The 25540-nt window shown below is 41.5% G+C and overlaps 1 protein-coding gene and 1 pseudogene across 1 annotated transcript in view; one reads left to right on the top strand and one right to left on the bottom strand.

Annotated features, from left to right (window-relative positions):
- Positions 1-25540, bottom strand: part of PNPase (polyribonucleotide nucleotidyltransferase 1) — a 175217-nt gene that overhangs the window by 136248 nt on the left and 13429 nt on the right. The window contains exons 3-5 of the mRNA XM_080274224.1: positions 23538-23785; positions 13899-14012; positions 9919-10080 (exon numbers count right to left, since the gene is read on the bottom strand). Of these exons, the coding sequence (XP_080130350.1) occupies positions 9919-10080; positions 13899-14012; positions 23538-23785 (524 nt within the window). The remainder of the gene's footprint in view (positions 1-9918; positions 10081-13898; positions 14013-23537; positions 23786-25540) is intronic.
- On the top strand, positions 24202-24321 carry LOC145402428 (5S ribosomal RNA; annotated as a pseudogene).

The raw sequence follows: 25540 nt of genomic DNA, 5'->3' as shown, positions 1-25540 counted from the left end.
TTTGGTGCGTAGCATAGGTTAGCGATAGCTTAGTGGCAGGTGTGCTCTGGAGATAGGGACGCCTAGGAACGACGGATGTCAATGATCAGGTACTGTACCTTGGTCTGACACTTAGTGATAACTTATACAATGGAACCCCTCAGATAGCATTTTTTTCAATTGCAAATGCATGGATAGCGATAGGAAAGAAACTATCTCATAGCGATTAATGCTGCATGGTTAGCGTTAATCTGCTAGGCATTTAACACGTAGAGAGAGGGTGGGCAGAGTTACCAAGGTCAGACCTGGTCAGAACCTGGTAACACTGACAGTGAGTGCGAGTCTATCCTCACTCAGTTCACTGACCGATTGTTTATCCACGCGCCGGGCATTCATTCAACTCATTGCAGTCTTGCCATTGTTAAAGTTTTTTGGTGACCTTCCATTTATTGTCTGACTACTGAGTGTTCTATTATCATGGCTTCAACTTCGGGGGCTGGCCCAAGTGGTGGCGGTGGCCCAGGGAAAAAAACAGGATGTGCAGGTAGTGTAAAAGTGATAAAAAGGACCAGAGAATACATGTGTGGCATGCCAAAGAAACAATACAGCATGGAGGAAAAGAAAAAGATAATCCAGATGATTGATGACAGTGCAAAGACATGTGAAATTGTTGAATGTGCCTGAATCGAGTGTAAGAAACATAAGAAAGAAAAAGGATGAGATAAAGGCAGCAATAAAAACCACAACAAAGTACTTTATGGGTGGTGCAGGTGAAGCTAGACAGGCCATGCACGACACTACCGAAAAAAACAGACTCCAAGTGGTGACTGAACATTATGTAATGAAGTGGTTAGCAAGGCGATTAAGAAAAGGAGCATGTGTTGATGGACCAGAAATTCGTGCAAGGGCAATAGCAGTGTACCAGGGACTATGTGCAAAAAAAAAATATAGAAAATCCTGCTCCTTTCAATGCCTCACGTGGGTGGCTACACAGGTTTAAAAAACGCTGTGGGGTAAAGCTGGCTTTCTACCAGGGCAAGGTTGCATCTGCAGACACTACAGCTGAACAAGAATATCCCCAAATTGCTAAGTCTATTATGGAGGAAGGAGGGTACACCCCAGATCATGTTTTTAATTGTGACGAGACTGGGGTGTATTGGAAGAAATCACCCAAGTCCACCTATGCCCAAAAAAACCTTCGTCAGGCTGCTGGAACCAAAATGGCCAAGGATCGTTTCAGTGTCCTGCTTTGCTGCAATGCCTCAGGGGACTTCAAAATGAAACCCATTATTGTCTATAAATATGCCAAACCACATTCCTACCGCCACTGTGATATGAACAAACTCCCCAGCTGTGTGTGGTACTCAAACAGCACTGGATATATGACCTCAAGCCTTTCTATTAAGTGGTTAGACGAGATTTTTGTGCCCCAGACTTGTGAGTATTGCAAGAAGAAAAATATTGACTGGAAAATATTGTTGTTCCTGGATAATGCACCTGGGCATGCTCACTTCATGATAGACCACCACCCTAGCATACAGGTTGTTTTTAAGCCTCCCAACACTACGCCAAAATTCAATCTTTAGATCAAGAGTTAATTGCTAACACTAAACTCTCCTTCTATGGCAAGCTCCAGAGCAAACTGAGGGAAAAGACTAACTTTCGAGAACTGAAGGAGATCCAAGAAGCTAACTCTAGTGACAGTGAACCCGATCAAGAGGCAAGTCAAGAGGAAGAGGGATCAAGAGGAAATGACTGTCAAGGCCTTTTGGAAGTCTTTTAAGACAAAGCATGCAGTGGATTTGTTCTGTGAAGTTTGGGGGCAGATCAATCAACCCACCATTGCACACGCTTGGGCCCCCCTGCTTCCACATTTGAAACAGGCGGGTGAGGCAGCCAAGCAGGAGCTGCAGGTGGTGGAACGTGAGACGGCTGACGTCATCAGAACTGTGCCGGGACTCTCGTGTGTGTCTGACAAAGAAATTGTGGACTTAGTAGGAGGTGAAGATCAAGAAGAAACTGCTGAGGAGATGCTGAACCAAGATGAGGAAGAGGAAGAGGAAGTGCAAGAAGATAAGGAAGAAGCAAAGAAACCAAATGAGCCAACAGTGAAGGATTTGTCTGAAATCCTGGCCGTACTGTCCGAAGTTCAAGACAAGGTAACCTCTCTCCATTTTAACTGTTGAGACCAAGCCCTAGTGTATTTCCGAGATCTGACGAAAATCTTCACCGAGAACTGAATGACAAAATAAATGCAAGGCGCCAGACACTGATCACACGATTCTTAAGTCAGCAGCAAGAAAGGTTTGAGGCAAAAGACAAGCCATTTTGAATGCCTTGTCAGATGAAGAGGACGATGTCGACATGCCCCCTGTTCAGCTTGAGGAGGACCTATATGATGGTCAGGAAGATGAGGAAACAGAGGCCCATCACATCGAGAATGAAGTTCGTTAGTGTGTGCTATGATGTGAGGGACGAGAGGAAGACTAGGGATGAGAGATTGAGAGTGAGCAGAGTCAGGGCCGTGGTTGTTAGGATGCTGCAGTACAGTAACCACCAAGCACGACAGTAATTTTAACAATAAATAGCAAAAGTGATTTAAAAGTTTGTTTATCCTTTTGCATGTTAAGTGAAAGTTTATTTTATTAGTGTTCACAGTAGGAATTTAGGGTTTAGTTGGAGTGCATGCAGTATTTATTTTTTAGCGGCTCTAGCAGGTTGCAACAGTACGATAACTATATCTATCAGTAAGAAACACTCAAAATGAATTAAAAGTAAGTTTGTTAATCTTCTTTGAATATGTAGTATATGTTTATCTCATTACTGAAGAAAGATGATGTGATATTAAGGGTTAATGGAGGAAACTAGGGGTATAGCTGAAGGAGTCCAGGACTGTATTAATTTTTTTAGGTTAGAAGTTTGCCCCTCAGATAGCAATTTCATGGATAGTGGCCATTTTGGCGGACTAATAAGGTCGCTATCCAAGAGGCCCCACTGTACTTTAAGAAGAATGTACGTGAACTGTGCCGCAAGTGTTTGTTTTCGTGCGTAGCGTAGGTTAGCGATACTTTAGCGGCTGGTGTGCTGGGAAAGGTAAGGACGCCAAGGAACCAGGGACGTCAGCGGACAGGTACTGTACCTTGCAACGCCAGGCAACCACAGACATCAGTGGACAGGTACCGTACCTTGCAACGCCGGGCAACCACGGACGTCAGTGGACAGGTACTGTACCTTGCTAAGACAATTGTTGAAATTTATGATTTCTATATAAAATGTTTGTGATATGTGCCACGAGTGTTCGTGGAAAATATTGTATCATATGGAGAGGTATATGAGAGAGGGGGGTGTGAGTTGGGAGCAGGGCAGTGAAATGGCGGAGGACACGGCGACGTGGAGGCGATTTGTTTGTGGCCACCCCGTACGGGATTAAGGCGTCTGGCAATAGATATACAGTATATATATATATATATACAGTAATTGGATTGCAGGTTCGAAACGTTCTCCCTACGTTTCAAGTGGGGTTGGTGGAGGATTAGTGCCCCTCCCTGTAAAAACAATTAACTCTAAGCCCTTGGCCACCCTGTTCGGGATACATGGCGTCTGGCAATGAATGATGAATGAATGAGGTTCGAAAGTGGTACATAAACAGGAGGGAATAAAAATGAGGAAGGCAGCAGACCCCAGTCATGACAAATATGTAAACAAGATCACCGCCGGATTAAGGGGGGGGCCCAAGGGGCCCGGGCCCTGGGCCACCCACCAAGAGGGGGCCTCCCACCAGAGCAACTTGTGTTCATTTCATTTCGTGTTTATGCATTACATATTACAGCATTGGATGAATAGTCCCCGTTCAGTATTTCCTAACTAAAAGTGTCCTATTTATATATTAGGATTTAGGTTACCAGTCTGTGGTGTATGCCATTGGGGGAGTTGGAAAGGGGGCCTCCCTTCCAAGCGGGCCCCGGGCCTCCCACATGCTTAATCCAGCCGTGAACAAGATGATGAAGTTAATGTACTCTAATGTAGATGGAATCGTATTTAAATTACTAGATGTGATTGATTATATTAAAGAAAAGGAACCACATAGTGTTTGCCTAACTGAAACAAAATTAACACCAAGGATATCAAACGATACACTAAACCTAGAGGAACACAATATATGGAGAAGAGATAGGAACTTAAAAAAAGGAGGAGGAATTATAATAACAAAGAAAAATCTGCAAGTCAAAGAAATAGAACTTGATGTACCCTCACAGGCAGAACTGATCGAAGTAGAAATTAGTACGTCTGAAGGGAAAGTAATTGTGACAAATTTATACATGCCACCCAGATCAAATATTTGGGAAAAAGGCGAATATGAAGACCTGGCAGAGAACACAATTCAAAGGTTGAGAGCATTACCGGTAACTGGAGATTTCAATACAAGTATAAATTGGAATACTCTAGATATAAAAAGCTGGGAAAGCAGTTGGGACCAAAAGCTCCTGGACCTTGTGTAGGTGTTTTTCCTAACACAACATGTAAAAGAAAGCACCAGAAAAAGAGGACCTGACATACCATCAATACTAGACCTTACATTTACGAGGCAAGAAAATGATACTGACAATATTATGTACCACCCTCCATTTGGCAAAAGTGACCATGCAGTATTAAATTACCATACAACTTCAGCATTGCATATGACATAGTTAATAGTGATGAAAGTTACAAAAAGAGCCTTAACTAAAAAAAAATGGCAACTATCATGACCTAAAGAAATACTTCTTAGAAACAGATTGGGAAAAAGAGCTTAGAGGACAAGATTTATAAGTTATATATAAAAAATTCTGTGAACTTTATGAAACAGGAGTCCAAAATTACATCCCTCGACACAAAGAAACAGAAATGAAAATAAAGAAATGGTTTAATAAAGAATGTAAAAGATCAAAAGAAAAAAGACACTTGTTGTGGAATACAGTAGATACAGAAGACACAATAGTGAGAGGGCATATAACAACTATAATCAGGCAAGAAACGAATACACAAGAATAAGAAGAGAAGCCCAAAAACAATTTGAGGAGGACATCATAAACAAAAGTAGTGATCAACCAAAGCTATTTTACAGTTACATCTAAAGCAAAGTAAAAGATAAAATACAATCCGTTACGGATGAAGGGATCCTCTACACACACGAGAAAGATAATTATGAAGCACTAAATAAGAACATCCAATCAGTACAGAAGAAAATAATTTTGAGAGGAATGATATGGAACATGCATGCCCAAACACATTACTGAATATACTCACCTTAAATGTCGGGACCAACTGCCTAGCCCCGGGCTCCTACGCTCCTCATGGGGCAATGTAGGATTGGATGATGGATGGATGGATGACACAGAAAAAGAAATACAAGAGGAGTTAACCTCTTCATGCCCAGATGTTGACCACACTGTTACACGTCAATCCCAGCCTCTCCTATGGCGTCCATGTGCTACGTGCACCTCACATTTTCTATAATTTTCCTTTTATATATATACATATATATATATATATATATATATATATATATATATATATATATATCCATCCATCCATCCATCCATCATCCAATCCTACATTGCCCCATGAGGAGCGTAGAAGCCCGGGGCAAGGCAGTTGGTCCTGACATTTAAGATGAGAGTGACCAGCCTCACTCATCCCTGAGTGGCATTACATGAGCAATAAACCCCAATCACCCCTTGGATATAAACCTTCACCGGTTCAATCCGACTGGAGTACAATAATTACCCACTAAACCACCAGGCGCCAAAATTTGGTTATATGGTTACCACCCAGCATAGTAAATGGTTTCCTGGTGTACAGGAAACCATTTGGCTTGTCACTCAGTGTAGAGTCACCCACAGGCAGAAGAGAGAGGAAAGAATGAAGGAATGAAAGACAGAAGAGAGAGTGTGGTCACCCGTAGGCAGAAGGAAGAGAAAAGAATGAAGGGAAAAAAGATATATATATATATATAATTCCTTATGTACTTTTTCATTCTAAATATGATATACTGTATAATGTTTTGGGTTTATATAATATACAGTAAATATTAGATCAGTGGCAATATATTGGAATAATACAGTAGTCAGTGTACTTACTCATACATTCTGTCATGCTCTGTATATACAAAGGTGAGGGGGCTTAGCAGAGGCGTTTTTTCTTTCTTGATGGCACACCACTTGAGCCTGGCTTTGGATTATCTGGTACATCAGTGTGCCACTCCCTGAAGTGGTCCATTGAACACAAACCTGGCTCCCCCGGACATCCAGGGCAGTAATACACTGTGTCTTTCCTCTTGTGTTCCTTCCTAGTACACACTCTACAACACTTTTGTTTCCCCAACTTTTCATGGCGAACCCACGCATGAACAAGATCCTTGAGCTCTATCACTTCCACTGGCCTTTGTGTCTTCTTGCATAATGAGAGCATCAGCACCATTACTGTGTTCATGCACCCACTGCTTACTGACAGTTTTGATGAAGTGGAGAAATTCATCTTTGAACTGGCACACATTACGGTAGAAGAGAAAGGCATTCAAAAGAGTGCGAAATATGAAGTGAATTCCTATCTTCTTGAACCATGCCAAACTCTTTTTCTCAAATACATACGGGTCAAGCAACTGGTCTGCCATATCTACACTGCCCATTTTGCTGTTGTAGCGATCAATATGTAATGGCCTGTTGAAAAATACAGTCTTATTTCCAAAATATATCTTTGTTTTTTCTACGATGCCTGCTTTGTATTTGGTTGTAAGTACGGTAACTTCTTTTTTGTCTTGATATTTCACAACCAGAGTATTATTTTTTCTAGCAAAGACTGACTGATGCTTTTCCAACTTTTCACTCACAAATCTCTTGGGGGGCCCTCTACCACTACGCACAACTCCAGTCAGCATTGTCTTGCGTGTCAGCAGGTAGTCATTAAGTCTGAGACTTGTGTACCAATTATCAGTGACAACGTGTCATCTCTGATCCAACAAATCCTTCATTAGGTACACAACAATGTCCTCAGAAGCTGAGAGGTGAGAAGCGGCAGGGTCATCTATTTTGCAATTACACTTTCCATAATATATTTCATAGTTCCATGAATAACCACTCCACTCATCACAAGATGGGCATAACACAAAAACTTTTACACCAAATCGTGATCTTTTAGTCCTGATAAACTGTCAAAAACCAAGTCGTCCCTTCCACAAAACGAGTGCCTCATTAACAGCTACGTCTTTTGATGGTCTGATCAGAGTCTGGCATCATTTTCGAAGTAGCTCTAAAAAGGGCTCAATCCTTGAACTAGGGTCACCTTTTTTCACAGATGCAGCTGAAGAGAACCTCAGAAATTTCAAAATGGAATGAAATCTGTTTTCTGCTCATCACATCTTTGCCAAATGTACGTGGTCCTCCAAACATCACACTGTGTGACCAATACATATGGATATTTGGCATTTTTATCATACTCATCACCATGAGAAAGCCAAAGAACACGTGCATTTCCTCTGTCATCACTGGTCACCACTTCAGTCCATGCACTTTGGATTTACCTGGATTTTCTCGTAAGTAAACTTCAGCTTTTTTGTTGATCCATGCACATAATTTAGACATCACTTCATCATCAAAAAAGTAACTAAATACTGCCCCAGGGGTAGTGAAACACTGTGGTCCCAATGCAGAATTTACACCAGCATTTTCATCACTGAACAGGGGTACATCATCAGGCCTCTCATCTGAGAAAATGTCTGACACAAGCTGCCAGCCTTCCTCTTCGATAGGCTCTGTATCCTCGGATATTTCACTGCCACTCTCAGAGAATTCACTGTCAGATGTTGCACTGCTACCTGAATGACTTGGCACATACACATCATCTGAACTATCCCCACTAGAGTCAGCCATGGCGACATAATTTTGCTATGTCTGTATGTGAACAGCCGCCAAAAATGACGAGAGAGGGAGAGGACAAAAGCACCGAGTCCTCTTTTCATGGGTGATGAGCAAAAACTGAAAAAAAAAAAGCAATGTAACTGGCTGAGGAGACTGTGACATGGCTGGGGTAAACACTTATATCAACTATGACTGGTTTGTAGGGGGAAGGGGGCCTGTGCTTTCAAATGTATCTCTTCTGATTGGTTAGTGGGCAGAGCTTCTGATAGCAACAGTGGCCAATACCAGGCTTGAAAAACTCTCCCACACCTCTGTACCAATGAGTGAAACACACTAGAGGAAGACTGATACATCAGGACATAGCACAGTACGTCCTAGACAGGCTCACCAGGCGCCATGTTGACGTGTATATGCATATGTCCCGGATGTGAAGGGGTTAAGTAAATTAGACAAAGGAAAAGCAAATGGTCCAGACGAAATTTCATGTTGGGTGCTACATGAATGTGCAAAGGAGTTAAGTAGACAAGTAGACAATTATCCTTAGTATTCAAGGAATCCGTGGGTCAAGGTAAACTACCTGATATTTGGAAGAAAACAAACATTGCTCCCTTATTCAAGAAAGGGAACAGACAAAATCCACCCAACAACCGACCAGTATCACTAACCAGTGTTGTAAGATACTAGAAAAGTTGATAAGAAAAGTTTGGGTAAACCATCTAGAACACAATATGATAACAGAAAGGCAATCTGGTTTCAGAAAGGGAAAATCATGTGTTACTAATCTATTGAGCTACTATGACAGAGTTGCAGAAACATTACAGAAAAGAAAAGGATGGGTGGACAGTATCTATCTAGATTTCAAGAAAGCATTTGACAGAGTACCGCACCAAAGACTTTTATGGAAATTGTACCATCGAGGAAGAATCCGAGGCAAACTGTACTGTTGGATGCACGATTTTCTCAGAAAAAGGGAAATGAGAACAGTACTAAGAGGAAATTATTCATCAAGGGGGGAAGTGACTAGCAGAGTGCCACAGGGCTCAGTGCTGGCACCAATTATGTTTTTAGAGTATATAAATGATATAGATAGTAACACTGGAAATGAAAGCTATTTAAACATGTCTGCTGATGATGCAAAAATACAAAGGAGAATTACTAACACAGACTCTTGTAAAGAGCTACAAGAAAAATTAAATAAAACTTCATGAATGGAGTAATACATGGCAAATGGAATTCAATGTGGACAAGTGTCATGTACTCAAGTTTGGTAAAAGTGGAAAAAGACCAGACTGGGATTATAAGTTAGGAAGTAAAACCCTACACAAACAAGAAAGAAAGAAGGACTTAGGTGTGATTATCAATAACAGACTATCTCCGGCTAACCACATAGGTGAGAAGGTACGGAACATGTATACATTGCCTGCAAATATGAGAATAGCATTCACATATATAAATGAAGACATGCTGAGGAAGATAATAACATCTTTCATCAGACCAACCCTGGAGTATGCATCAGTAATCTGGAATCCTCATCTCAAGAAACACATAGATAAGATCGAAAATGTTCAAAGGGCCGCTACAAGATGGTACCAAACATAAGGGATCTAAGCTATTAGGAAAGACTAGAAAAACTGAATCTGCCAACACTACAGGAGAGAAGGAAAAGAGGAGACATGATTATGCTATATAAATGCATATCAGGGATGGAGAAAATAGACATAAATGAATATATAATCTATGGGGAAGCATCAGCAAGAGGACACTGCAAAAAACTGCATAAAAGGAGAGGCTATAAAGACGTAAGGAAATTTAGTTTCCCTAACAGGGCAACTGATCAGTGGAATGCACTATCGAATGAAATAGTGTGCCAAAACAATTCATAAATTTAAGGAGATGTATGACAAAAATAGTTTAAGACACAGGACAGTACGAGCTTGACTCATTCCTCTAAAGATACAATTACGTATGAAAAATTAGGTAAGGTAAGAACACACACACAAGCACTAGTATCGCCATCAGCATGTAGTGACTGAAGTGAACTAACCAACCATATTCCTTGGCGCTGCCGTGACGACCAAGTTGAGGTCACTATGGCTCAACTCTCGGCGTGTGGGGTTCACAAGCACCTCCCCCTGTGCCACACCTACTCTCACTGCACCCACTGGGCCCCCCCAAGGGATATCGGATACTGCCAGGGCTGCTGATGCTACATGAAACAAACACACATTAACATCATTCATTTTAACATGTCAGTACATTAAATTTATCCACCTACAGAACTTACCTATCAATCATCCAATCCTCTTTTGGCCCATTAAGTGCATGGCTGCCCAGGATAAGGCTATTCACCTCCAAGATATAAAGCAAGAGTGACCAGCCTCACTTGCTTCTAACTTGCATTCTGTGATCAATACACTCCATTAAGGGGAGGCGTGGCTCAATCGGTTGAGAGGTGGCCTGCCGTTCTAACGGATCCAAGTTCAAATCCCCGCTGAAGCAGGAAACAGTTTAAGGATTTGAATTTCATTTGATAAATCAGGCTTTACTGACCTACCAGAAGACCCGCCGACATGTCGTAAAAATACCCCCGCTAATACCAATACACCAGTCCTGTATAAGACAGCCCTAGCATGTATTCAATATGGAAGGTGGGTGTTAACGCCGAAGTGGTGACATGTAGAGGTGTATGGTATGTAGGAGGACTGCTGGGCCTTGATAGCAGGCTGTGAAGCCTATGCCCAGAGTCGGACACACATAAAATCTATCCTTCAAGTGTAAACTATTACAAGCCCAATCGACTTGGAGCACCTTAACCCATTATGCCACTCAACATCATCTGATTACCATCCAACACGTAGATGGTTTCCCAGTTTACCAGACACCATTTGGCTTGTCAATCACTCTTGAGTGACCTGAATGCAGTACCATTGACTGAGTGGATTGTGCATGCCCAAACTTACATCAGAAAGAAATGTCCTATAATTTATCAAAGCAAAGATTTATTGGTCTGGGCATGTGGAGAGGATGAGGGATGACAATTATTGGGTGCAGAAAGAGAGAGGTGTGAATGTTGGGGGTTAGGCTGCAAGAGGCAGACCAAAAAAGACCTGGGATGAGGTCAGAGAGTGTGACCTGAGATAAGAGACTGAATAAAGAGGCTCCCAGAGATGGAGCAGCATGGACAGCCACTATTAAGTGACTAAAGTCAATGCATGCAAGTATACTGGAGTCTTTATAAGTAAAACAAAATGATATACCTATCAATCTACCTACCTATCTACAGCCAGATGCCATAATCCTGCAAGAGGTGGCCGTCTGACTTTTACAGGATGGGGCATTAACCCTCCACCAACACACTTGTTGACACGTATGTAACACGTATGGGTTGGAGAAATGGTTACCACCCAGCATTGTAAATGGTTTCCTGGTTTACAGGCAGGGTTGGAAAGAAAAAAAAAATAATAATAATAATAATAATGGGGGGGGGGTTCTGTCTTTCCTTCATTCTTCCCTCTTCCTTCAGCCTGTGGGTGACTCTACACTGAGTGACAAGCCGAATGGTTTCCTGTACACCAGGAAAGCATTTACTACGCTGGGTGATAACCATATACTGTAACGAGATTTTTGGCGCCTTGTGCTTTTAGTGGGTAACTATTGTGCTCCAGTCGGATTGAACCGGTGAAGGTTTATATCAAAGGGGTGGTTGGGATTGACTGCTCATGTAATACCACTCAGGGATGTGTGAGGCTGGTCACTCTCATCTTAAATGTCAGGACCAACTGCCTAGCCCCGGGCTCCTACGCTCCTCATGGGGCAGTGTAGGATTGGATGATGGATGGATGGATGGATGGATTATTGTTTTTTGTTTTTTTTTCTTATTCCTCATATTTATATGTAAATCAGTTAAATTAAGCAATTAAAAAGTAATTTAGAGTGAAACAGAAGGTTTTAAGTGTTATCTGAAGAACAGACACTTAGGACATGTTGTTTTTATTACCAGGTGGTCTGGTTGGACAAAGCCTCTGTTAACATGTACTGTACAGGAAATGGATAGGTGATCTTATTGGATTTTAAAGGGTGATCTTAATGGGTTTTAAAATTTGAATGTATATGTATGTAGACCTCATATATCAATATGATGTAAACCTACATTTTTGTATGTAAAACTTAACTATATTAAATAATACCAATTTAAAAAAAACACAAGCTGTTTTCTTTTTTTTGGGGGGGGAGGGGGGTTTGGGTGTTTTTTTTTAATGCCAACCCTGCTTAAAGGAAGCCATTAGGCTTGTCATTCAATGTAATGCCACCTGAAAAGGAAATAGTAATAAAATGTGACATGAAAGATGAGAGAAATAAAAAGAGAGGACGGCAGACACAGAAAAAGAATGATAAACGTGAAGGAAAAAGTAGGCAGCACTACATCAAGTGAGTGGATGATGGTCGCCACCACCTAGCACATATCAATATGTTTCATTATCATCATCTAATCCTGTGTTGCCCCATGTACAGCAGTGTAGGAGCTCGGGGCTAGGCAAGTTGGTCCTGACATTTACGATGCAAGTGACCAGCCTTACTCATCCCTGAGGGGCAATATGTGAGCAATAAACCCCAACCACCCCTTGGATAAAAACCTGCACCAGCTCAATCAGATTGGAGTGCCGTAAGTACCCACTAAACCACCAGGTGCCATAATTTGGTTATATGGTTACCACAGTAAATGGTTTCCTGGCATACAGGAACCCATTTGGCCTGTCACTCAGCATCAAGTTACCCACAGACAGAAGGAAGAGGAAAGAATGAAGGAAAGAAAGACAGAGAAGGAAGGAAGAGAGGAAAGGGCAGTCACCCAAGAGCAGCATTACATCGGCTGAGTGGGTGATGAGTGTCCCACCTACCACCAATGATATACAGTACTTACATACAGAAAATACACCCCAAGTATGGAGATGTTTTGTCACAGTCAGGATCAGTACATTTCCAACTGATAGTTAATAGAAGGAACTGAATCTGGGGGCACTAAAGCAAAAGATAGATGTGCCAGACATACTTCTAAAATTTCTGCAAAGAAAGAAAGAAAAGCAAGCAATTTTCAAAACCTACAAAAACACCTCCAGCACTAGCACTTGGGAATAGTTTAAAAATCCTCTTCAGCAGTGAAAGTTGTAACTCTCTCCAAGATTAAACAATTTTTCCCATAACGTAAAAGCTCTCCATAACTTAAAAACTCTCCATGTGATCTAATCTCCCCGTATAACTTACCAAATCTCCTTGTGATCCAATAATTATTCTTATAACAACCTGGTAACTCTCCTAATGACCTAATAATTCTTCTTATGACCCAATAACTCTCCCTAGAACCTAATAACTCACCCAGAAACATAATATTTCACCCTGGTGACCTCAACCCTTTCACATCTGGTGGCACATCAATGTGCCACCAAGGAAATATTTGTTGCCATCGGGTGGCACATATACATGTTCTGGACTTTTTATATTTGTGCACCAGTACTGGTTCAGTATCAAGAGGTGGCAAGACTAAAGAGTTGCCATCATGGGAGGACAATTTGATTGCCAATTACTTTCGGAATGAACGAGAATTATGTTGAGGCTTGCGGTACAAGATGTTTTGCTGCTGTGGCAGCTTACCTGGATCAAATGGAAGCAATGTCTGATGACTCAGATTATGTTGTTAGATGCTTTGAGTTCATCATTATACTGAATGGCAAACATCTGGCAGTGGAGGAGCTCCAACACCACAGGTTTTGACAGCTCACCACACAGGTAATTATTATTACCGGTATTATTTTTTTTACATCATGTTAGACATAATTTTATTCAGGAAATTATGGTCTATTTTTTGTTGTGGAATATTTATCAAAACAATAATCTTTATATATCTCAAAACCCCCATGTGTGGGGAAAAAAAAAAAAGAGGGTTAAAAGCCTTCCCTGTTAACTAAAAGGTCTCCTTGTTACCTCATAAGTCTCCCCCTGTACCCAAACAAACTCCTGACCCCTCACCTGCATTAATACTGACAACATCTGGATCATGAACAGAGTCAACAGCCAGCAGTTGACATGACAGCTGTGTCTCACCATGATAGCCCTCTGGAAACAGTGGACGAACAGAACGATCTGAGAGGAACAAAAGGAGTCACTAATGTAGCAAAAAAAAATTAGGAGCCTGGTAGCAGAAAATTTTAACAGCCAGTCCCATTTTAACCACTCTTATGTGTAAGAAACCCATGGGCAAGTTACCATACTCCAGTGCATTATACAGATGATAAGCCTACTTTCCTTGGTAGCATTACTGCATAAGCTCAAAAAATACCTCATCGCCTTTTGGGAACTGAACCAACAATATGCAAGGCCATCATTCTAGCTGGTAATATACAGCCATCAGAATGATGGAACTGCCTTGTGCACGTGAACTCAAATCTCTCGGAAGTAACATTGTTTTTTTTTCCTCTCTAATAAGAATTACCAGAGGAATAGGTCAGTCTCTGACACTTAACTGGTAGGGGTGACCCACAACTTCAGCTGCCTTCATGGTGGAGCAGGAACAACAGCTCAGGCTGTGTCCTGACAACCGCAATTCAAAATATCTTGTCTATCTATCTATCTATCTATCTATTACCAGATGCCATAATCCCATAAGGGGTGGCCATTTGACTTTGAGTTATTTGTTTTATGGGGAGGGGCACTAACCCTCCACCAACCCACTTGTTGACACATAGGAAGCACATATGGTTTGGCTGTATGGTTACCACCCAGTGCTGTCAATGGTTTCTTGGCTTGCAGGAAACCATTTGACTTGTCCCTCAATGTGAAACCACCTGTAAAGGAAAGAAAAAAAGTGACAGGAAAGATGGGAGAAATAGGGAGAAAGGAGGGCAGACACAGAAAAGAATGATAAAGGCTAAGGAAGAAGTAGGCAGTGCTACATCAAGGAAGTGACTATTCTCAATGTCAACAAAAACACAGTCGCTCACAATACGAGCCCTTTTCTCATTATACCACCTCCACCATTGCCCTAGTCTCAATTTTGATGTCATGGAGGGTGGTAATACACTAGCCTTGTCTACTGAGGTCATCTGATATGTCACAAATGCTTACATATGAAAGCTTATTCATGCTGCTTTACCCAAATGAGCTTTTTCCCCCCCTCACTTTTATATGCTCTGCATGTACAGTATATACAGTGCTCGTCAGAAGTATGGAGCGCCCTGCATCCCTCCTGAGAAACAAACCTTTCAACATTGAAAAAACAAATAAATAATGCATTTTATTTACCTTTAGTGCTTCGTAGGGTAACCTTTACGTTTCTTCATGGACCTGAGACGTCTTGGAAGTGAAAGGGCGAGGCTCCTGAGGTGCTGGAGGGGTATTTTGTCCCAGGAGTCATGAATGGCGGCTTCCAGCTTAGGCAGAGAGCTCACGTCCTTCCCTTGGAGACTCTTCTTTACGAGGTACCAGAGGTTTTCAATCGGGTTGAGGTCTGGGCTATTTCCTGGCCAGTCTGTCATGAATGATACCTCGCAGTCACGAAGCCAATTGGTGACCGATTTGGCCTTGTGAGCAGGTGCACCGTTTTGCTGAAACACTCGTGCACCTGTTAGCTCGAAGGAGTCTGGTAAATGATCACACAGAAGCTCCAGGTAAACATCCTGATTCACTCTGAGGTTCTTGGGAAGTACAACAAGCTTCCCCAAACCCTTCCCTGAGAAACAACCCCATACCATGAGTGAATCAGGATGTTTAACTGTGCTTTCTATATACTGTGGGTCAAGTGGGTCACTACCTTTGCGTCGATACACACGTGCTCCTCTGTTACAGGTAACACTAAATGTTGCCTCATCAGACCACAACACTGACAACCATTGCTCCTCACCCCAGGTTAGATATTTATTAGCAAAGGCAAGCCTACGAATTCTCTGGCTCTTAGTGAGAAGAGGCTTTTTCACAGGCCTGTGACTTGTGTAACCAAGCTCATGCACCCTACGAGACACTGTTCTCACAGACACCTCACCAAACACTTCCGGGTTGCTCTCCTTAATTTCCTTGCACTCACACGAGGATTAAACTCCACTGCACGTTTTAAAACATTAACAGACCTTGGGGAAGTTTTCCTAGGCCTACCAGACCTCGGTTTCTTTGTGGGAACTTCACCACTGTTTTCCTCCTGAAACCGCGCACACCAGCAATGCACTGTCGATCGTGCCACACCAACCAATTCACTAATTTCCTTTGTCTGGTGGCCTGCCTCCTTTAGAGCAATGATCTGGGATATGATTTCACTCAATAGTTCACGGGTAGGTGCCATAACAAAGTTGTGAAGGCCAAAACACTGCGGGACACTCGGTAAAAAATGGCGCAATTTGAGAGGGACACTCGGCAGAGTTCCTCTCTCTCAGGCAGCCCGTGGGCGACTGAGGCGGGAACCAACCAGCGCGTCGGAAGGCCTCAGGCTACCGTGACGTCATGCTCGGAGCTCAAACTTGTGGCTCAATTCTTACCCCCCAAACTGGGTGATTCTTTTGGGCCATAAGTATTGCGCGCCCAGCGGACAACGCTGAATACTTCTGACGAGTACTGTACAATAATACAAAACCTCAAGACAAGGATTTTTTCTTATTTCCCATACTGGGAAGGGTTCTGGGAAGGATAACTGTGTACTCCATTGTACTGTACCATATAATTTATAAAGGCTCCAACATGCTGGCATGTATCGGCCTTGATCACCTACTGGCGGCATTCCATGCTGCTAGATCCCTTGCTGCCTCCCTATTCAGTCTCATATCCCTGAGGTCACACTCTATGACCTCATCCCAGGTGTTTTTTGGCCAGCCTCTTCCAACCCCCGACATTCACACTTCTCACCTTCCACAATCATTTATCATCCTTCATTTTCTCATCATGCCCCTCCTCAATCTACCCCTCCTCATCACAAAACCAATATATTCATGTCACATCCTTCCTCTCAACTTTTCAATCGCAATCCTAGCCCCCCCCCAAGGGGGGGAATTCTATTCAGTGTACAACTTGTACATCCACAAGAGATGTAGTGTTAGAGATAAATTCCACAATATGAGAAATTTTCAGTATATGGAATGCTCAGATGTTTGGGATGCTGATGACAAGAGAAAGTGTTGCCTGGGGTGACAATCACTTAGACCTGTGAAACATGCTGAGTGCTGGAGGTGCAGAGATTAGTTCCACTGCTAAAATGAGAAACTGGCTTTATGACATAAGCACTCCACAAAAACATGCATCTCAAGAGCTATGCTGTTTGGTAGTGACAGAAGAGAATGCATTCACAGTGAAATGTACAGAAATGATGAAGCTGAGATGGATGAGTAGGGCATCACTGAATGACAGAACTGAGAACAGTGTACCGTGAAAGAAATTTAGCAAGTGAGGTACAACAGAAATGGTGTAAACTGGTAGGCTAAGATGGTCTAAGCATGTTGAGAAGAGGAAAAGTGGCTGACTGTGAGAAGCATGGTTTGTAAGAGTATGGAGGGAAGAATATCCAGAGACAGACATATGAACACATGGGACTAGGTCCTGAGAGGATATCTACAGAACAGGGGTATGAGTAAGGAAATTATCATCAAGTGATATGGCCCACAAATGGTTGCATGGTTGAAGGTCTTGAACAACCATATTATTAGACAGTAATCAATGATCTGTAACACATCATCACCTTAGTACAACAGCCCTCCTCATCTACACTATTTAAATCCTCAACTACATACATAACTATACAGTCAACCAAAGTATTAGAATCAACAATAACTTTTGTTTACATATCCAAACCCTTGATCACATAGTTACATAACCATACAGCCAACCAAATATTCATCAACAACCCCACTTATCTACGTTATTTTAACCCTCGGTCACATACATAACCATACAGCCTACCAAATATTCATCAACAATCCTATTTATCTACATTACTTTAACCCTCTGTCACATACATAATCAAACAACCACCAGCATTCATATTAACAATCCTCCCTGTCTAGCAACAAACTCCCTTCCCTTTTCTGTCCAACTCTCTAAAGCAAGAGTCAACCATTACTGCCTGTCCTTCACTTATGCAACAGGTCAACTCTGGAACTGTCTCCTTCTGTCTGTATTTTCTGCTTCCTATGATCTCCAGTCTTTCAAACGCAGTGTGTCCAGGCATCTCGAAATGAACGGATCTTGAATTTGGCTCTCTTTTGTATTGTTTTTTTCTTGGAAGGAACGGTTTGTGGGCTCCAGACCTTTGGTTCCTTCTTCCTTGCATAGAAAAAAAAAAAAAAAAAAAAAAAAAAAAAATGCATTCTCAATAACACACACAGTAAAAAATCTTACCAACTATTCTCAACAAACAAAATACCAATGACAGTGAATTTCTTACTAACAGCATCTCTTTAACCTTATGGATCCATCTTAAAATAGTGGAAATTATGGTTAAGATGCTGATGATGACAGGGCAGATGAGAGTACTGTACTTTACCCTTTTGTTATGATGGATACATTCAAGGAAGGTACTTCATTCAGCACTACGAGTGGACTATTTTATTCCTCTGAGTGAAATAAACTGCAATGATTCAGGAAGTATATATCTCTGGATGTGCATGCATGCACACAAGCACAAACACCCCCTTACCCACCCACCCACCCATCCTCCCACCCACCCACCCACCCACACCCACACACAGACGGACCTCTTCCAGGATCGTGGGGAAATAATCGCTGAATCACCGACAAAAGGAAGCTGAGCCTAATTGTGACTGGGTTAATGAGTGTGTGAGTGGTGGTCCCGTCGGAGAGTAATAAAAAAAAAAACGCGGTTTCGGTCATAAAAGGGACAAGATAAAGTGAAAACAGAAAGTCCCCATATGGTTGAATCATGGAGGAAACGAACGTGCATTGTTTACGATCAGTGAGAAAATTTGAGGGCTTCTGTGAAGAGGATGTGGGAAAAGGAAGTATTAAGTTGAACCAGACAAGAATAGTAGGTGTAGAGAAAACAGCGGAGAGGAATGACCAGGAGATAAAAAAGGTATGGGCGGTAATTAAAGAGTTACAGGAACGGACCATAGAGCAAGAAAACGAGATCAAAAGTTTAAGGAGTACACTGAAAAAATCTGTACACGTAGTGATGAACAAGAAAGGGAAGTTACTGAATTAAAAGTAAACAATGAATCAGCCTCGAATGAAATAAAACAGCTTAAGAGGGAGAATAAGAGGTTGGAAGAGGAAAGGGACATGATGAAAAGCAAACTAGATGAGTATGAATCTAAATCAAGAATACAGGAAGAACACATTAAAGAAATCAAGGAGCAACATAAGGGGTGAAGAAAATTCAGGAAGAGGGAAATGTAAATTTGAGAGATTAAAGACCAACAAAGCAAGGAAAAAGTGGAGAGGGAAGTGGTTAGGGTACTGAGAAGTACAGAATCTTTAGTTAAGAGATGTAGCAGATAAGAAAAAATGTATAATAATTTCAGGAGTTAAAGAAACACGTATGACAATAAGGCCAGAAAGAGAAAGAGAAGAACTGAGTAAGGTTAAAGAAATAATATCAATAGTCATGGAGGAAAACAACGAAGCTCAAGAAGAGACTGAAGAGGTGTTTAGGTTGGGAAAGTACGAGGAAGGAGGGGCAAGGCCATTGAAGGTAAAGTTCAAGTCCCAGGCAGCAGTTAACGAAATTATCAGTAGAACATGGAAGCTATCGGACAAGGAAGGGTATAAAAATGTTTGGATAAGGAGAGATGCAAATGAGGAAGAAAGAGCTAAAATAAAGGACTTAGTAAAGGAAGCAAAGGTAAAAAACGAACAGAGAACGGAGGAAGAGAAGACAGTGTTTTATTGGAGAGTCATGGATCAGAAGTTAAGGAAGTGGTACCGGCGCAGAGCAGGAGAAAAGAGGGTATAGAAAACATCAAATATCATTGGAAGGTGGCATGTACTAATGTTGATGGTTTAATATCGGCAAAGTTAGAAATCAACGATCTTTTGAGGATACATGAACCTGACGTCATGTGCTTTGTAGAGACCAAGTTAAGAGAAGATATTGATGTTCATATGTACAAACTGTGGAGAAGAGACAGAAAAGAAAAAACAGGAGGAGGAGTGATGATAGCAGTGAAGAACAACATAAATGTAAATACCGTGGAAATGGGAGAAGGCAGGGCCGAAGTGATAAATATGAAATTAGAAACTGGAGATAATAACAAGCGAGATATGGCAGTAGTGTATGTTCCCCCCAAGACATGAGCATGGAGCGATGATGAATACCAGGAAATGCTGTCAGACATGGCATGTTATTTACAGAAACTAACTGAGAAAAGCAACAATATAATTTTAATGGGTGACTTCAATTGTAAAGAGGTGAACTGGGAGGAATGGGACTCAGGAGGCGGCGAGGATTCGTGGGGCACTATATTATTAAATATAGCAATGAACAATGTGATGACACAATGGGTCAAAGAACAGACAAGGTTCCGAGGTGAGGACACACCAGCAAGACTAGACTTACTGTTTACTAAAGAACCCGATGTAATAGAATCCTTGAAATATCTGTGTCCAATTGGAAAAAGTGATCATGTGGTCACTGAGTTCCAGATGATAACAGGGAACGTGAAGCCATGAGACGAGCTTTATAGGCAGGGAAGGTACAACTTTGGGAAAGTAAACTTTACAGGACTGAGAAAATTTTTTGAAAATGCAGATTGGAGAAAATTCAGAGAAACAACAGAGATACAGAGGAAGTGGGATATTTTTCTAGACCTATATAATTCGGGAGTGGAAAAATTTGTGCCAAGATTAAGGGGGAAAGAAAACAGGAAAAAAGAGTGGTTTAATAAAAGGTGTATGATAGCAAAAAAAGAGAGAGACACGGCATGGAACAATTGGAGAAAGAGAGGTAACAACAGAACAAAGGAAGAATATAAAAGAACTAGAAATGAATACACAAGAATATGCAGAGAAAAAGAAAGGAATTTTGAAAAAGGTATAATAGACAAATGTAAGGACGAACCCAAACCGTTTTATAGATTTGTTAATGGCAAACTGAAACAAAAGGAAGGAATCACCAAACCGAAAGTAGAAGGAGAGGTCTAAAAAGATGCGGCAATGCAAGCAGAAATAATGAACAAACGTTTCCAGTCAGTTTTCACTAATGAAAAGGAGTTTGTGGAAGTGGAGGTAGTGACTAGAAATGTAGTGATAAAAGATATAAAAGTGGAAGTACAGGAAGTGTATAAACTACTAGAAGCTCAAGATGTAAGGAAAGCCCCAGGACCAAATGGAATCTCTAATTGGGTACTGAAGGAATGCAGAGAACAACTGGCAGATATGATTCACAGTTTAATTGTGTGTTCTCTGGAAGAGGGGAAAGTGCCTCAAGAATGGAAGATGGAAAATGTGGTACCAATTTATAAGGGAGGAAACAAGGAAGAACCTCTGAATTATAGACCAGTGTCCCTAACCAGCATGGTCGCAAAATTGTGTGAAAGAATTCTGAAAGATAGATGGATAAAATATCTGGAAGAGATGAATATTTTGGCTGATAGTCAGTTTGGATCTAGAAGTGGAAGGTCATGTGTTTCCAACTTGTTGAGTTTTTACTCAACAGCAATTGACGTGCTTCAGGAAAGAGAAGGTTGGGTGGATTGTGTGTATTTAGATTTGGAGAAGGCCTTTGACAAGGTACCCCATAAGAGACTAATGTGGAAACTAGAGCATATAGGATGACTGAAGGGGAACCTCCTAGAATGGATGAGAGACTTTTTAAGAGACAGACAAATGAGGACAGTAATAAAGGATAAGATGTCTGGATGGAGGGAAGTAACAAGTGGAGTCCCACAGGGCTCGGTGTTGGCGCCAGTAATGTTCCTGATTTACGTAAATGATATGGTAGATGGAGTGAACAGTTATGCAAGTCTGTTTGCTGATGATGCAAAGATCATGAGGAAGGTAGAGGTTAAGGAGGATTGCAAAATGCTGCAGGAGGATCTGGATAGGATACACGAATGGAGCCGGATGTGGGAAATGAAATTCAATGCAAAGAAATGTAAAATATTGGAAATGGGTAAAAGCACCAAGAGGCCATCATTGAATTATTTGATGGGTAATGAACCAATCACAAAAGCGAGAGAAGAGAAAAATTTGGGTGTGCTGGTCCAGGACAGTTTGTCACCTGAAAAACACATTAGCAAGACAGTTCGAGAGACGTATAAACTCCTGACTAATATATGAGTAGCTTTTAATTATATGGATGAGGAGATGATGAAAAAATTGATAGTGGCCATGATTCGCCCCAGGTTGGAATATGCAGCAGTAGTGTGGTCCCAGCACAAAAAGAAAGATATAAACAAGATTGAGAGAATACAAAGAACAGCAAACAAGATGGTCCCTAGTCTGGCAGATCTGTCGTACAGAGAGAGGCTGGAAAAGCTGGATTTGCCCTCCTTAGAAGAAAAGAGAAAGAGAGGCGACATCATTGCAGTGTTCAGGACCATGATGGGAGTAGATAAAATTGACCAAGAAGATCTGTTTTTATGGGATAAGAGAGTAACAAGAGGACACAGGATGAAACTGAGGAAGCCAAGCTTCTTGAAGGATATCAAGAAATATAGTTTTCCTTATAGATGTATAGACCTGTGGAATAACCTGGACAAAGAGATCGTCCAGTCGAAAAACTTAAACGAGTTTAAAGCTAAATTTGACTTACTGAGAAACAGAGACGGGACCCCACGAGCGTAGCTCATTTCCTGTATATCACAATTAGGTAAATACAAACACACACATGCACACACACACACATGCACACACACACACACACACACACACACACACACACACACACACACACACATCAGTAGTCTGGAGTCCTCATCTCAAAAAGCATATAGACAAGATTGAAAAAGTTCAAAGGGCCGCTACAAGATGGATACCAAGCTTAAGGGACCTAAGCTACGAAGAAAGACTAAATAAACTGAATCTACCAACACTACAGGAGAGAAGGAAAAGAGGTGACATGATAATGCTATATAAGTGCATATTAGGAAAGGAGAAAATAGACATAAATGATTACTTAACATATGGAGAAGCATCAGCAAGAGGACACTGCAAAAAACTGCATAAGAAGAGAGGTGATAAAGACGTAAGGAAATTCAGTTTCCCAAACAGAGCAATTGATCAATGGAATGCACTACCGAATGAAATAGTGTGTGCCAAAACAATTCACAAATTTAAGGATATGTACGATAAATATGGTTTAAGACACGGGACAGTACGAGCTTGACTCATTCCTGTAAAGATACAATTAGGTAAGAACACACACAGGCACACACACACAAGCACACATACACTCATGCACACACACACACACACACACACACACACACAATAGCATGGAAAACAATGCTTGTGGGATGGGGCCAAAAACTGAAGAATTTCAAAGACCTAATGAATGAGTGAATGGATTTGCAACTCATCTCACCACCCATTCTTTTGACAGGTCTCCTACTTCTGTGCTTTCCTCTTTTTGGATCCTACCCACCTCATTCATTTGTGGGAAATATAATTTAGCGTGATGACAGTGATGATGAAAGATACCCTAGCAGTGAAAGGTTAAGCCTGCCAAGAACCCACCAATTATTCTGCTGGTAAGGATTTCCTTCTCGGTTGGTCCCATCTCCCGACGAATATAGTTTGTTGGGATGCGTCCAGCAGCTGCATATTTCTGCCGGTAGTCCACAGTGAGGGGTGTGAAGCCAGGTGAGGGACCCACCCGTGGTTTGCTAACTGCAGTAATCAGTACTGATGTGTCCCCAAGAGTTGCAACAGCTGCCCCATCTGCCAGCCGAGCATAGTGGCCTGTCTCTATCTTTAGTGTTCGACTGAGGAAGAACAATGTAAATGGTTAATCTGGAAGAACAGACACTGACATAATGCTGCCACCCTACAAGCATTATGAAAAGGATGTGGAAAGGTGTAGATGGTATACTGTGTGCAACACAGCTGTAAATTTCAAAGGATTAAACTGTAAGCTGTTGTAGCTTAATCCCATTCTGTCTGGCCATACAAACTCATTGACCAGAGGTAGCTATGCAGCTGCTTCTGTGGGTTCGTCCCACTGGCACAGTACAGCACATTCACCATCTATGGTCTGTCTATTTTATGAAGCGCATTTAGGTGGTCCCTCTTGGAATTTTCCTAGGCCACCTCCCTGCCAAACGTGTACACCTCTCTGTCTCATGTCAGCTACTTACTACTTCTAAATGAAGTTTATTTACAGTATATATATATTTAATTCTCTAATAAGCCATACCACGTTGAGTACACCACTTCCCGTCCGATCAGCGAAGTTTAGCAACGTTGGGTCTGGTTAGTACTTGGATGGGTGACCGCCTGGGAACACCAGATGCTGTTGGCATCCCTATGTGTCAAGTGGGGTTGGTGGAGGATTAGTGCCCCTCCCTGTAAAACAATTAACTCTAAGCCGTTGGCCACCCCGTTTGGGATACATGGCGTCTGGCAATGAATGAATGAATGTATATAATGTTATAAAAACCTTTTTTTCTAATAATAACAATGGCTTTTTATAAATACCACATCACTTGGCAACGTTGCTTCCCAATGTTGCCACGCTTGTAAGGGTAGAGTGATCGTGTTAATCCAGGTCATTTCCACTATGGTCGCCACCTGAGATGGATGCTCTTACTCCTGCTACTCACTCGTGTGCTCCACAGTAGAGAAAAAGAACTTATTTACAACGTAAATAAGTATTTTTTAGAAGAGAAGGCAAACAGAGGACCTATAATTGTTCCCTCAAAAGCTGTTAATTTGGCTACCTGGGGAAAACCTCTAAAAAAAAAAAAAAAAAAAAAAAAAAAAAAAAAAACCACGCCTTGACTTTTACCTCAAAGATGGTGTGGAAAAAATAGTCGAAAATATAGAGAACAAATAAAACATCATACTTTATGGAAAGTATCACATTCATAAGAAAAACATATTATTGACAGACAGACAGTAACAGTGAGAGACAGAGAGAGAGGAGGGAAAGGGAATGGAGATAAGGGGGATAGGAGGACGGCGAGGAAGGGAGGTTGGAGAGGCTGGAGATAAGAGAGAAAAGGCAAGACAGAGGGAGGGAGGGAATGTGTGGAAATTGAATAGGAGTGCAACAAGACAGTCAGGAGGCTTTTCCTCAACCTCAGAGGTGGTATGGAAAATAAATCGAAATTATAAATCACAAATAAAACATCATACTTTAAGGAGAAAATCATAGTCATAATAAAAAATGTTAGAGAGAAAGAGACAGTCAATCAGGAGACTTTTCCTCAAATTCTAATAATTCATAAAACAGTATAGACTTTTTATAGAAATAAATCTACAAAAAATGCAATTTCTATACGCAGAGAGAGAGAGAGAGAGAGACAGACAGACAGACAGACAGACAGACAAAGACAGACAAGAGTGTGGTGTGCTGGGAGGGAGAGTTGTCATTTACACATTGTTTTTAAGACGATTAAGTTGCCCAGTACAAAGTATGGCAACACTGTGGGACAGGGATTCCCCAGGAGGGACAACGCCCAAACGCTCTTCATAAAATAGACGGACCATAGGGATCCAGTGCCTCCTTGTTGTAGACA

Source organism: Coenobita brevimanus, chromosome 57 (assembly GCF_032717465.1).
Source record: "Coenobita brevimanus isolate Jiangsu-jjx chromosome 57, ASM3271746v2, whole genome shotgun sequence".
Lineage (NCBI taxonomy): Eukaryota > Metazoa > Arthropoda > Malacostraca > Decapoda > Coenobitidae > Coenobita > Coenobita brevimanus.
Note: the sequence above shows the minus strand (reverse complement) of the source record. Positions and strands in the feature narration are given on the sequence as shown.